The 14,580-nt window shown below is 47.0% G+C and overlaps 1 protein-coding gene across 1 annotated transcript in view; it reads right to left on the reverse strand.

Annotated features, from left to right (window-relative positions):
* Positions 1–14,580, reverse strand: part of RAB26 (RAB26, member RAS oncogene family) — a 109,959-nt gene that overhangs the window by 9,158 nt on the left and 86,221 nt on the right. Inside the window, exon 5 of the mRNA XM_083584773.1 lies at positions 10,053–10,105. Coding sequence (XP_083440899.1) covers positions 10,053–10,105 — 53 coding nt within the window. The remainder of the gene's footprint in view (positions 1–10,052; positions 10,106–14,580) is intronic.

Raw genomic sequence — 14,580 nt, forward strand, 5'->3', positions numbered from 1 at the left:
CCCTGCTCCTACATCCTAGGTCCAACACACTAACCACTATGCAACACTGGCTCTCAGTTGATGCCTATTCACATCAAAGATGAAACTAAACCTTCTCTCTCTCTGATGGGAGTTGCAGCCAAAAACATTGAGAGGGTGCCTGGTTGAGAGAGGCTGCTCAGGAAGGAGGCTGGAGTATTTTAAGAAGATAGAAGAAGTTCTAACACTGTACTTTCAAAGCTGGATTGGGGAGAAAATGTGTCAGTACAGTGTATTTTCTGACCAGCATGCAATGGCTGCATTTTGGCACAAGATGGTGCCCGAGAGACACATCTGCGCTTGCAAACAAATAATTTGTATTTGCAACATGTCTCCTAACAAGCAGTCACGGTTGCTGCAGCTGAGAGATGTTGTTGATATGTCACCATTCTCTACTTTTATTTTTAAAACACCCACTCTGGGAGGGGGCTATACTTCAGTAGCATTCCTAAGAGCACAGAGTTCAGGTGCAAGAGTCCATATCAAGCAGCTGGCTCACATTTACTCCTCTGTGTGTGTGTGTGTGTGTGTGTGTGTGTAGACCGGAGGCATGTGTAAATATTGCTCAATGCAGAGATTCACAGCTGCTTTGGAAGTGCCAGGATGGTACCCATAAGCAAGCTTCATCAGTAAGAGCATAAGAACTGCTCTGCAGCTGGATCAGGCCAATGGCCCATCTAGTCCAGCATCCTGTTTTCGCAGTGGCCAACCAGTTGCCCCAGGGGGGATCCCACAAGCAGGACCTGAGCACATCAGCACTCTTCTCCCCTGCGATTCCCAGCGACTAGTCTTCAGAGGCGTAATGCCTATGGCAGTGGAAATGCAGACCCTCCAAGCACCCCTATTTTCCAGGGACGGTCCCAGATTTACAGAAGCCGTCCTGGTTTCTGCTTATTATTTTTTATTTTTTATTCATGCTTTTTGAATTTATACATTCCATTAATTTTACAATCATTTAAACATTTCAAGGTTTGACTTCCTTCCCCCTCTTTCCGCAGTTCCTTAGATTTATTTTTTAATATCTTCTGCATATCCAAATTCATTTAATTTGCTCATTTAATTATCTACTTTAAATATATATGAAACTGCAGGTTATTACAATGTCCTGGTTTCTGATTTGACCCTGGAATATCCTGCTTTCCCCTAGAACGCCCCTATTTTCATGGGAGAAATGTTGGAGGGTATGGAGTTATGCAACCCCTGAGCCAAGGAGCTAAGTAACTATAAAACCTTTAGAAGCCCTGTTTGGGGAAGTTTTTAAAGGTTTAATGTTTTATTATGTTTTATATATGTTAGAAGTTGTCCAGACTGGCTGGTGCAACCCAGTCAGATGCGTGGGGTATAAATAATAAAATTAGTATTCTTATTATGGAATAGGACGTTTCTATTTTCATCGGAGAAATGTTGGAGGGTATGGAAGTGGAACATTGCCATTGGGCTTAGTAGCCACTGATAGTTCAGTCACACAGATCTCACCACTGGAAACTGCAGCCAGCAAGTGATTTGACATGAGTGTATGAATCGCTCTGTTAGAATGCTGTGCTGTTGGGTGAATGAATGGTGGATAGAGAGCGGGATGTCAGTGTGTGTAAGAAACAGCCTACTTCATTGCTCCACCCATTTTCCTTCTGGGTGTGCTCACCATTGGCATGGTGGACCAGAAGGAAATGGGGCTCTCAGGCTGAAAGAGATTCCCCACTCCTGACCTAGAGGGATTTAGGCTTACTCAGGATCCTCACCCTGGCAGGGTTGGAGGAACATCAGGTGAGGCTTGGCCAAGTTGGTACCTTCTAGTTGTTATGGACCATGATTCTCGTCATCATCTTCATCATGTATTAATTTACGTACTGCTTACAGGCCAAAATGGCTTCTAAACCATTTACAAGTATAAAACCCTCTCACCATCAAAGTACGCAATAAAAACCAAATTCCATCAAAAAATTAAACCACCCACAGTTATCTTTTTCATTGAAACGCGGCTGTAAAGTAACAGTTAAAAGAGCAATTAAAGCAATCAGATCAGGAGGTTCAAGTTCAGGGAAGCAGCTGCATAAACCAGTATTCCTTCAAGAGCCGGCGGAATGCCAATGCTGATGGGCCCTCTCATATTTCGGCGTGGGTGGAATTCCACAACGCTGCTGCCACCAGTGAAAAACCCTGCTTCTATGTTACCATAAGCTGATCATCATCAGGCCATGGCAAAACTAACCTGGTTCCATTTGATGATTTTGAGGCCTGAACAGGGAGTGGAGAGGAAGAATGTTTTCCATCATGCATGCCCAGCACAACCCAATGATGCTGAGCCTGGTGGAAGCTGGGGCTGATAACAGACATATAGTCCTAAACATCTAGAAGGCACCGGCTTGGAGAAAGATGCTGCGACCGTTTTGTAAGCGCACCATTCCTGCAGTGCAGCAATTACTTGAAGACGGAAGTTTCCCTGCCTGCAGCCCAGTCATTGTTAATTAATCTCCTAGCTTAAATGGAAGAGGCCTACAGACTTCAGGTGGCAGAGCTCTTAAAACGAGTTAATGTGCTCTCCTCGGGAGTGTGTCATTGTGTTGCTCCCGATGGGGCTATTTCAGTTTTCTCATCTGCTCCAAGTGGAACTGCAAAGGGCCTCGCAGAGTTGCATGCAGGGTTTGTGCTTCTCCTGCTCTCATCAGGCTGCAATGGACCCTCCTGCTGCTGTGTTTATTAAACAGCCAGATGAACTGCTCCTCCAGAACAAGGATAAGAAAAGCCTGCTGGATCAGGCCAGCAGCCCACTGAGTCCTACTTCCTGCTTTCAGAAGCAGCCAACCAGATGCCTCTGAAACGTCCACAAGCAGGACCAGAGCACATGAGCATGCGAACCCAATAGGAGCCCACTGGATCAGGCCAGTGGCCCTTCTAGTCCAACATCCTCTTCTCACAATGGCCAACCAGATGCCCCTGTGCAGGACCTAAGACAAGAGCCCTCTTTGCTCCAGCAGTTTCCAGCAACTGGCATTCAGAAACATCCTTCCTCCAAGAGGGAGGGAGATCAAATATCATCATTAGGTAAAGGTAAAGGGACCCCTGACCATTAGGTCCAGTCGTGACCGACTCTGGGGTTGTGGCGCTCATCTCGCTTTATTGGCCGAGGGAGCTTCCGGGTCATGTGGCCAGCATCAAAGTGCAAGTAGATAAATAGGTACCACTCTGGTGGGAAGGTAAACGGCGTTTCCGTGCGCTGCTCTGGTTCGCCACAAGTGGCCACATGACCCAGAAGCTGTACGCCGGCTCCCTTGGCCAGTAAAGCGAGATGAGCGCCGCAACCCCAGAGTCGGTCATGACTGGACCTAATGGCCAGGGGTCCCTTTACCTTTACTTTCCCAGATCCTAGTCCAACACTCTAACCACTACAACACACTGGCTCTGTAAAAGGACTGTAGTCAACATAGCATAGCTCTGGGAATGTTTGGGTGCATGTAGCTCCAGGGTTTTCTCCCTGTCACTTGGCAGACTGTGGGATGGCCTGGCAAGGTCATTTTGCTCTTCAGACTCCACTCTCGCTGGCCTGGATGACGCTTTTGTCTTCTGTGCCCTGGAGACGTTCCAACAACACACGTTCCTCTTTCTCCTCTTAAAATATGTTCCATCTTTGAGGAAAGGGGGAGGGAAATAAAGTGAGAACAAGCAACAGTTGAGCCAATAATTGCTCCCCATCTTGTAGGATTTTCCATTGGAATTAAATTGCAAGTGCTACTAATGCCCCTAATTAAAGTCATTATTACACAGAGGAAATGAGGAGGCAATGCCTGGCAGCCTCTGCTCCTCGCTGTGTAAAGTCATCATGCTTTGCCTGCTGGTTTTTTGCGTGGGAGAAAAAAAAAGGGTTTAATAAAGTTTCCTAATTGCTTGGCCCTGAGGTACACAGTTGATACATCAGAAGCAACCTTCTGCTGCTCGTCTGCTACACGGCACGTGCCAAAATATGCTCGGATTCCACTTTCCAGAGGGAACGGGTCTTCTTTGTTTACTTATTTAATCCAGATTTATACCTTGCCTTCTACACCGTGCCCCAGAAGCTCGGTGAATGCTGCAAAACATACAACCCTAACGCAGCAAAAGCAGCATCTAAAAACGGCACCAAGAAGTATAACATGAGCACGTAAAGAAGAAAGCAGGAACGTCTGGACTCAAAATAGTGCCATCAAGCAAAGCCGAAAGACACAATCAGTGCAACAGCCTGAAAGCGTGTCTAAATAATCATCATAGAGAAATAGTCTTTGCTTAGTGGTGCAAGGCCATTAAGTAGATAGATTGGGCCCTCCCCCAAAAGAGGATGTTGCAAAGCCTGGGGGCAACCATGGAAAACGCCTCTAATGCAACACACACACACACACACATCTCTGATGTTCGGTGGGACACAAGATGCACTGCAACAGAAGATCAGGAAGGAAAGTAAGGAGGCCAGGGCGGGACAGTGGAATAGATCAAAGGCAGAACTCAAGAGCATCCAATGAAGCTGAATGAAGATTCAGGGCAGACAGAAGAAGAAATTTCTTCATGCAGAGCTTAGTTAAACCATGGAACTCTCTCCTGCAGGAGCCAGCGATGACCACCAACCTAGATGGCTTTAAAAGAGAACTGGACAAATTCATGGAGGAGGGGAAGGCTATGCCCATGGCTATGCTCTGCCTTGATGGTCAGAGGCAGCAATGTTCTTATGTTCTTATGCCCATCGCACCAGCTGTGTGAAAGAAAAGGGGGGGGGACCTCTTCCTCCCTGGATTTGCCCCATCCTCTTTTATAGCCATCCAAGTTGGTGGCCATCCCCAACTCTTTGGGGAGCGAGTTCCATAGTTTAACTATGCACTTGTGTGAAGACGTATTTCCTTTTGTCTGTCCTAAATCTCCTATCCTCTTTGATCAAGAATTATGAGAGAAGTAAAACTTCTCCATCCACTTCCTCCACACCCCAAGCATCATCTTGGATGTCTTTATCATGTCTCGCCCTTACTCAATTTTCTTCTAAGATAAAAATCCCCCCCACCAAGGTTGCAGCCTGTCATCACAGGGGAGTCATGCTTGCCTCTTGATCATTTGGCGTGCCCTTTACTGTCCTCTTTCGAGCTCTACAATATCTCTCCCCCCCCCCCCATTTTATTTTATTTTTTGAGATGAAGCAGCTAGAACTGAAAACAGAATTCCAAATGTGGCATCACCATCGTTTGGTAAGACAGCACTACAATATCAGCACTTTTGTTTTCGATCTCTTTCCTAATGATCCCCAATATGGAATTTGCCTTGGGCAGAAGAACCCATGTCACTCAATTTAAATCACTTCAAGGCGGGGTTGACAGCAGAGGAGTGGTGCCTGGGCTCAGAGATCAAGGGATGTCCATGAAGCTTGCCTCCAGTATCAGTCATCCCAAATTTATTACTCAGCCTGGCAAAGCGCTCTTGTTAATTGAATGTATTTGGGGGCGGGGAGATGGAGGAGCCACGTATCATGGTACTTCCAGCAGAGCTTTTCCTGTGGCAATATCATAAAATCACGGAATTGTCGAGTTGGAAGGGGTCCCGAGAGTCATCTAGTCCAACCCCCTGAAATGATGCGGGCCAAGGAGGGGCAAATGCACTTTTCAACACAGCAAAAGTGGTTCCAGGAGATGGTCTGAAGACCCATGAAGCTACCACCTTGCTGAAGGTGGTCAGGGTCTGATCAGTGCCTGCTGCTGTGAGATAGAATACTAGAAGCTGCCTTATACTGAGGGAGACCATGAGTCCATCTAGCTCAGTATTGCCTGCACTGACTGGCAGCAGCACTCTAAGGTTGAAGGCAAGGATCATTCCCACTCCTACCTGGAGATGCCACTGAGGACTGAACCTGGCACCATCTACATGCAAAACAATGGCTCTACTAATCACCTGTGGTTCCTGCCCCTAAAAATAAAGCAAGATTCCAGTCCCTGGGGTTCTCAATAAAGGGCTGAGTTAAACAGAACACTGGAAACTGCTTTGTTTACACTCCCATCTTGGGTTAAAAAAAAGGGATTCTTTAAAAAAGCAACATCTAACTTAATATAAAATGTATACACTGCTTGATTGTTAACAGAACCTCTAAGCAATTTACAAAAAAAAAAAAAAAAGTTAAAAACATTGAAATTTTTAATAAAATGCAAAGTTAAGATCAGGTGGTTTTATAATCAAAATATAATTAAAATAAACATTTAAGCTAAAAACAGGTTAATTTCTACATGTCTGGATTAGCTTGATTCAACAAAAATGCTTTTAGGAGGTGCTTTAAAGAGTAGAGTAAATATACCTTCCTCATGTCAACAGGCAGGGAGTTCCAAAGGGTGTTTGCTGCCAAACAAAAATACTTTTTTTTTTTTTTTACAAGTATATTAACTGGCACCTGTCACAATGCCATTCCACAGATTAAAGCAGCCGAGCGGGCACATATGGGGTAAGGAGATCCTGCAGGTAAACTGGCCCCAAGCTATTGTGGGCTTTATATACCCATGGTTACACCTTGAATTTGGCTGCGTAATATATAGGCAACCAGTGCAGATCTCTGAGCAGTGGTCTCATGCTGGCAAGGTAGGGTCTTGCTCCTGTCAGCAATTGTACTGCAGCATTCTGCACTAACTGCAGTTTCTGGATCAAGCACAAGGGAAGCCTCACATTGCAGTAATCCAGCCCTGAAGTAACCAGCACCTGAACTACAGTGCTCAAGCTCCTCTGATCCAGGAATAGCTGAGACTGTCATATCAAGCACAGCGGGCAAAAGGCACTTTTAGCCCCTGAGGCTACCTGGGCCTCCAAGAAGCAGAGTGGAGCCCAGAAGTGCCCCTAGACCAGGAGTCAGTAAACTTTTTCAGCAGGGGACCGGTCCACTGTCCCTCAGACCTTGTGGGGAGCTGGACTATATTTGGGGGGGGGAATGAACGAATTCCTGTGCCCCACAAATAACCCAGAGATGCATTTTAAATAAAAGGACACATTCTACTCATGTAAAAACATGCTGATTCCCAGACCATCAGTGGGCCGGATTTAGAAGGCGATTGGGCTGGATCTGGCCCCCGGGCCTTAGTTTGCCTACCCATGCCCTAGACTGTGCAATGTACATTCGGTGGAAACGGAGCTCTCCTTTTTTGTTTTCTCCATCACGTTAAAGGCATGTAGAAGCAGCACAATGTAGGCTAAAAGGCAGACTTAGCAGCATCCTGACTCTCAACACCGCCTGAAGTGTCAGAACAGCTCTGAGGTTGCTAGATAAAAAAAAAGGGGGGGGAGTCCACGTTTCAGCCAATTTATCCCGGAAACTCTTTCGAAGCTGTATATCCAGGCACTTAATCTTCATGATATCGGTAGTGTCAGAGATATCCTTGTAGCAGATTAATAAAAGGCAGCTCACCTTCCTTCTCCAGAAGCAGTAGTCTCAAAACCTCCCCTGTTAGCTTTCCAGGTTTATCGGAATAAAATGAAGGCATTTTTAAAAAATACTGTTATCCCAAGTACAGATATAATTCCAGTGGAGATGTGACACTTAACCACAATCCGTTGCCAAAATCCTGGTAAAGCAAGCAGCCTTTCTCAACCTGTGGGTCCCCAGATGTTGTTGAACTACAACTCCCATCACCCCTAGCTAGCAAGGCCAGAGCTCAGGGATGATGGGAGTTGTAGTCCAACAACATCTGGGGACCCAGAGGTTGAGAACCGATTTTAAGAAGCGCCTTCTGGATCAGGCCAATGGCCCATCTAGTCTAGCATCCCACTGCCCAACCGGATGCCCCTGGGAAGCTCACAAGGAGAACTTGAGTACCACAGCGCTCTCCCTACTTGGGATTCTCACCGGCTGGCATTCAGAGTGATTTGGGAGAAGAAAAGGCTAAGGAGTAAGGCCTACACAAATCTGGAGTGGAGTCCCTAAGCCAGTTGGGATGATGCTTTGTACGCCTGCTTCTGGCAACTCCTGCACCAAAGCTGGTGCCAAACATATTGATCTGCTTTCCTTTGGACCACATCAGCAAACCCAAAAGTGGGGTCGTCATCTGGGCAGCCCAGGACCTCCAAACACACTACCCGGGCTTGTGTCCCAGGGGAGACCACTTCAGAGCGGTATCACTGCATCCCCGGAAGCACACTCTATGGTCTCTTGAGACAGACAGTTGCCAACCACAACAACTGGAATTGGTTGTTCGGTTGGACTCCAAGTCCAAATATGGCAGTGCTCTGGCATGACTTTTTGAAAGGATTCCTTGTTTTAAAAGCGGGGAGGGAAAGCCCCTCTTCTTCTAAGCTTTCTTGTGTGGGGGTGTGTCTCCATCTCAGAACAAATGACAACTTGCTTGCTATAGGTATAACTTTTGTGACACAAAAGCTCCACAAATGTGGTCGAGGGACAAATTTATGCATTAAAAACAAATCAATCAATAATGTATGTCTGGTGTGTTTAGTCAGTGGACCGATGTTTATCTGAGGGCAAAGAAAGATGAAGCACGTAAAAAGAAGTCACGGCGGAGTCCTTTGCCAACAGGCTGAGCCCAGCTTGGACTAGCAGCAAAACATACCATCCAACATTTGCTGGTTCAGTTATCAGTGTTGCATCTGTGCAGAGACAGGTGCTCCCCTTTTCTCATTTAGTGTTGCATTTGTTCATGGTTAAACTATGGATCTTGCTCCCATAGGAGGCAGCGATTGCCACCAGCAGTGCTTTTTTTCAACATGTGGGTCATGTGGCCAGCACGACTAAGCCGCACGGAAACACTGTTTACCTTCCCGCTGGAGCGGTACCTATTTATCTATTTGCACTTTGACGTGCTTTCAAACTGCTAGGTTTGTAGGAGCAGGGACCGAGCAATGGGAGCTCACCCCATCGCGGGGATTCAAACTGCCGACCTTCTGACGTCCTAGGCTCTGTGGTTTAACCCACAGCGCCACCTGCATCCTTCCTCCCAATTAAAGAGGAGGACCCCCCCAAAAAAGAGGGCAGGAAAAGATGAGACGGAATGAAACCTCAGGAGCAAAATATTTTGCCACCAACTAAATGATGAGTTTCTGACCACACCAGAGCTTGCCCCCGCCCCCCGCAGTCACATGCAAAAGACAAAGGACACCGTTTTAATTTAAACCTGCTGTATCTGAGGGAAAAGGCCCCAGAGGGGAAAGCCAACCTCCCAGAGATGTAATTTCCTCATCCAAATTCAATACTGTGGCCTTTTAAACTTACTACTGCTATTATAATTGGTATTCTCCCAAGCTCCTTAGTCCTGCGAGCTAACTAATTCTGCACATGGCCATTTTTCTCCTAATACTGAAAATATCAGAAGTTGCCTGAGACGATTGGTTTGAACTGCTGGAAGATCAGGGCCATCTCCTTTGTAGCCCTCCAAGCGCGCAGACAAAGCGAGGCCTACCAGAGACCAATTTAAACTGCAGCAGCCTTTGTCCAATGTGGTGCTGGAGGTGTAAATAATTACTGGACTTTGAAAAACTGGCATAGAACTATAGAACTGTAGAGCTGGAAGGAACCTCAAGGATCATCTTATCCAAATCCCTGCAATGCATCATGGGAGATCAAGTTCCTCAATTTTGTTGAACTGATTAGTTTTAATTGGATTTGGAATCAATGAGTAATTAATTGTTACAGCTTTGAATTTTATCGTCTTACTATCTTCCTTAGTGGGTCTGTTCGGAATAATGCTTTTTATAGGGTAGGGGGCACAGGGGGTGAGTTTATAGGACCAAGGGGACAGTGACCCAATAAGGTTTGGGAAATGCTGCTCCAGGCAGTGTTTAATGGAGAGGTGCAGGAGTTGTGATGTCTTCTGGAGAAGTCTTCCTTCAGTGAGCAGCTGCAGTTTGGGTCTTTAGTGTAGGAAGAAGGGAGTTGCGGGGGACTTCCAGTGTCATGGTGGCTGGGAGGATTAACAAGCTGCTCCATGCCCTGTTCAGCAGCCCACTTTGTCAGGACCAAACCTTTCGGCATCATGGAACAACCGGAAAAGGCACCAGAATTCTTGCACCCCTGGACATCAGCAACCATTGTCAAGACTTACCTGGATGTTGTCGAAGGAGGTTCTGTTAGTGACGTCATAGAGCAGCAGCAAAGCTGAAGAGGAAGACCAAGGGACAGGGAGAGAAGGCAAGGCACAGGTCAGCCCGCTAGTCAAACACCACAGATTAGAACCACAAAACTGGAGAGCTGGAAAGGGACCAAAGGGTCGTCTAGTGATATCCATGTCCCTGCAATGCATGCCTTGTATTTTACATAGGACAGTACATTTGGGGTCGGGTACCTTTTGGCCAGGGCTGAATTAGGCCTCTTTTTTAAAGGGTGCTTGTGAGGAGTGGGAAAATTTGATTCTGTTCAAATAATAAGGTGGTTTATGGACCCCTGTGGTGCAGGTACAAAGCACACAGACACACACCTCTCTGCCACACAACAAATGCAAAATCTAGCCTGTGGATTTTGTGGTCTCAGCTTCACTGGAGATATTTAAACAGAGGTTGGCTGGCCATCCACCAGGGCCTTTTGAGCTGTGATTGCGGGGGGTTGGACTAGTTGACCTTTGGAGGTCCCTTCCAATTCTACGATTCTATTCTTTGATCCACCCCAGCTCTTCATACCTCCAGGGTTCCCGTGGTGAGAAATTCTCTCTTCCTGCTTCTGCATTTTTCCTTCTCATCAGCATTTTAATCACTTTCACTTAACGAGCTCCCTTTCCACTTGAGAAACCACTAACTGATTCTCTGAGAGAGCTCTAAATTTTTTACTGCTGAAGTTTTAACAACAAGCGTTTGGGAAACAGCTGAGTCCTGGCAGGCCTGCTTCCTGTGGTCTTTAATTCACGGGCAATGCTTTAGTTGGCGAGTGGAAACTGGACTGGAAGAGGCTTCCACACATACACACCCCTTGCTCTCTGACCCCTCAGCTTTGCAAGACTAGTAGATGGGGTGTCGGGGGGGGGCGCTCCCATGTCCAGCAGTATCAGCAAAGCAGCTGCAATCAGAAGGGGCCCTGGACACACCCAGGTGGGATTGCTGCAAGGATTTCTGGAGTTGTCCCAATGCCTTCTTGGGTGCCCCATTTTGGCAGAGCTGGTGTCATGGACTGGCTGAATTGCAGAGGAGTGGTGCGAGGCACCAGCAGGGGAACCCCCAAGGGAAGAAGGCTCAGAGCCTGGGGATTAGCAGTGGGAGAATGACAAGTGGTCAGAGGGAGAAGAGAGGGCAGACTGGGAGGAGGAGGAGGTGTCAGAAGGAGAAGAGGCAACAGGGTTTAGTGAGCAGGGAGATGCAATGGCAGGAGAGGAAGTGGGCCATGAGACAGAGATGAGGCAGGCTGCTGAAGAAGCCAGGGAGTCTCCCCCTCTTGCTGCGACCAGCTCCCCCCCCCCCCCGGTCTCCTAGAACCTGCAGAGGAATGAAGAGGGAAGAGCAAAGAGAGACAAGACGGCGGAGCCTTAGGCTGCTGAGGAAGAACCTTAGAGAGCAGTGAGAAGGCAGGGACTTCAGTCCTCGCAACTGCCTCTTTTGATCGAGACTGGGGAGGGTTGCTGTGACCACTAGGCATGAGCTGTTTTGCTTCTCTGAATGAGTTCACTGACATCAGGTGCTTTATGGTTTTATTGCTGACCTACGCCTGACTCCAGCTTCTGTCAGCTGTTTGGGATTGCAAAACAACCTCCAGGCCAGCTTTCCTCTCATGGTGCTCTTTCTACTGGGTGGAGAGTGTGTGGGCAGCAGAAGGGAGAGGCAATTGCGATGGGACCCTCACCTGCCCTGCCCTGGTTCCACAGAGGAGCACAGAAAGCAGACAGACTGTTGTTTGTTGTAGGCCTGGGGAGATACCCTTGAGAGCTCTGACTAGGTGAATGGAGCACTTTTGAGCCTCTGCCTCTATCCCACCCCTTCTGGAGTCTCTTAAAGGGTCAGCTCTCTGGCCTGAAGGCAGGACCCCCTCCCAACTGGCCTCCCAACTGGTGGTGCACAAGCCTGCACTGCTTGGACTGGTGAGGTCTTGCCAGAGGCACACTGTGCCAGGGGAAAGGATCTTGGCCATAGTTCTATGGGCCTGGTTACCATGGCAGCTGGTTCAGTGGCCTCCTGCTGCCAGCCTCAAGTTCTGTGGTCATCTGATGATGATGATTTATCACATTCCTCCAAGGAGCTCAAGGTGGCATACATGGTTCTCTTCCTCACAACAACCCTGTGAGGTAGGTTAAGCTGCGAGACTGTGACTAGCCCAAGGTCACCCAATGGGTTTCATGGCTGAGCTGGGATTTGAACCCTGGCCTCCTAGACCCTAGTCCAACACTCTAAAAACCACGCCACATCAGGCTCAGACCCAGGAAGCTGGTCACTTCCTTAGCCGAGGACACTGTTGCCTCCAACTCAGTATCCTAGTTGCTGCTGGGGTCGTTACATTGCCTGTTCAGCCAGAGGGAAGTGGGAGGCAACCCACTTAATCTGGAGTAGGACACTAATTTGCCCCACCTTCCTTATTCTGTGCACCTTCCCCCACCCACCCCCATTTTTAAAAAACCTCTGTTTCCTGCAGACCTTTGAAGGCTTCCTTTGAAGGCTTCCAGTGTGAAAGTTTCCTCCTTGCTAACGAGCTAGGCAGAGACTTCAAGGCACTTCATGGGGCTGCCTGCCTGACTTTAGAGGGCTGGGAGAGCAGCAATCTGAAGAGGGAAACAGCGCTTGCCAGCATCTGCTGGCAGCCCTTGACAAGGCAAAGGGGGCTTTTCATGCTGTCGCTTTCCCTGTTTGGAATTCTGTGCAAGTTCAAAGCATGCAAGGAAAGGAAGAGCCTAGCTCGATACCCCCCAAATATCCCACCATTTAGCTCCTTGATCTTCCTCTGCAAGAAGTGAGTGGCATTCCTTTTTCTCTTGCCTTTTGCAAAATGCCACTCTCTGCAAAGTCACAAGTGAGGCCGGGGAGGAGAGGCAATGGCCCTTTGATGTTGGAAATTCTGAACCAATGTGGCAAATCCCATCCCCTCTGAAGAATGTGACTAAACGCCAGGTAAGGGACAGTGTGGTGTAGTGGTTAGTATTGGACTTGGAGACCAGGGTTCAAACCCCACTCAACCATGAATGAAGCTCATTGGTTGACCTTGGGCCTTGCCTCTCAGCGTAAGCTACCTTGCAGGGTTGTTTTGGGAATTAAATTAGGAGAGGGGAAACCATGTTCGTCACCTTGAGCTCCTTGGAGAAAAAGGTGGGATACTAATGCAAATAATAATTAATAATAAGAACAACAGCAACTTTCCCCTTGCTTTCCACTTGCTCTGCCAGGCTGGAGAAGCATTTTGGCGAACTCGAGATCAGGGGCATCTCTCTCTTAGTGTTAATGGAATGAACCGTCCAGCGAATAGGAAGAATATCTCTTATTGGATTAAGAGAGGGGAAGATGATATGGTGTGTTTGCAGGAAACCCACGTGGCTCAAAAGGACAATCATTTACTAACTAACATAACCAAAGGGCATAAAGATACCATTTCATGCAGCAAATAAAACTAGATAGGTAGCTGTAATAATAACAGGCAGAATCACAGAACTATAGAATTGGAAGGGATCCCAAGGGTCATCTAGTCCAACCCCCTGCAAGGCAGGAATCACAGCCTAAGCAGGGCAGGTGTGGCTTCCCTAAAGTGGCTTCATGGGCCACATGGGGAGCCAAGTTTGGCCTGCAGGCTGAAAACTCCCCAACTCTGTGCTAGAACCTCCAGCCAGTGCAGGGACAGGCTGTGATGACAGGATTCAAAACATAAAAGTTTTCAAATCAAACCAGGAAATATATCTGGCCAAAGACTTTTTAAAGTCCTTTTCACATGGTCTCTATAATTGGCCTCACTCATGAGGGGATAAGGAGGCTTTCAAGGAGCTCAAGAGTTGTAAATTACAGAGCTAAAGTTCCCAGAGTTCCCTGGGAGGGGGGGACAGGTTTCTAAACCACTCTGGAAATTGTTGCTTTAGGAGGGGAATAGGGGGTCTTCTAGCAACTCTCGGTACCCTTAACAAACTAGAGTCCCCATAATTCTTTTGGGGAAGCCGTGACTTTTTAAAGTGGTATAATAGGGATTTAATTGTATGCTTTGTATATGACCTGAATCCACCCTACCAAAGAAGAATAGCAGATTAAGTTGATGGATTATGCTGAAATGGCTAAAATGACAGGAGGAATCAGAAATTAGGAAGACGAAAACTTTAACAAGGAATGGGGGAAATTTATAATTTATCTTAAAAACCATTGTGAACAGCTAAAATCATTAGTAGGATTGGAATGACATTTGTAGTTTAACGGTGAATTTTGTACATAATGGAGATGTACAAGATTTGGATTATCATAAAAGATGCCGGAGGAAATGATTAACAATAGGACCCACAAAGGGGAAGAGGGAAGTCCAGGAGATTCTTTGGAATCTTGTTTTTATGTTGTATGTTGGATATGTGATTGTAAAATATGAAAAACCAAATAAATAAGTTTCATAAAGCAGAGAAAAGCAAAAGAAAGAAAGAAAGAATCTGCCCTGAGTCCAATCCAGCACTGGGAACCAATTGAAGTGGCTGAGGG

The sequence above is a fragment of the Podarcis filfolensis genome (genome assembly GCF_964270895.1).
Source record: "Podarcis filfolensis genome assembly, chromosome: 14".
Classification (NCBI taxonomy): domain Eukaryota; kingdom Metazoa; phylum Chordata; class Lepidosauria; order Squamata; family Lacertidae; genus Podarcis; species Podarcis filfolensis.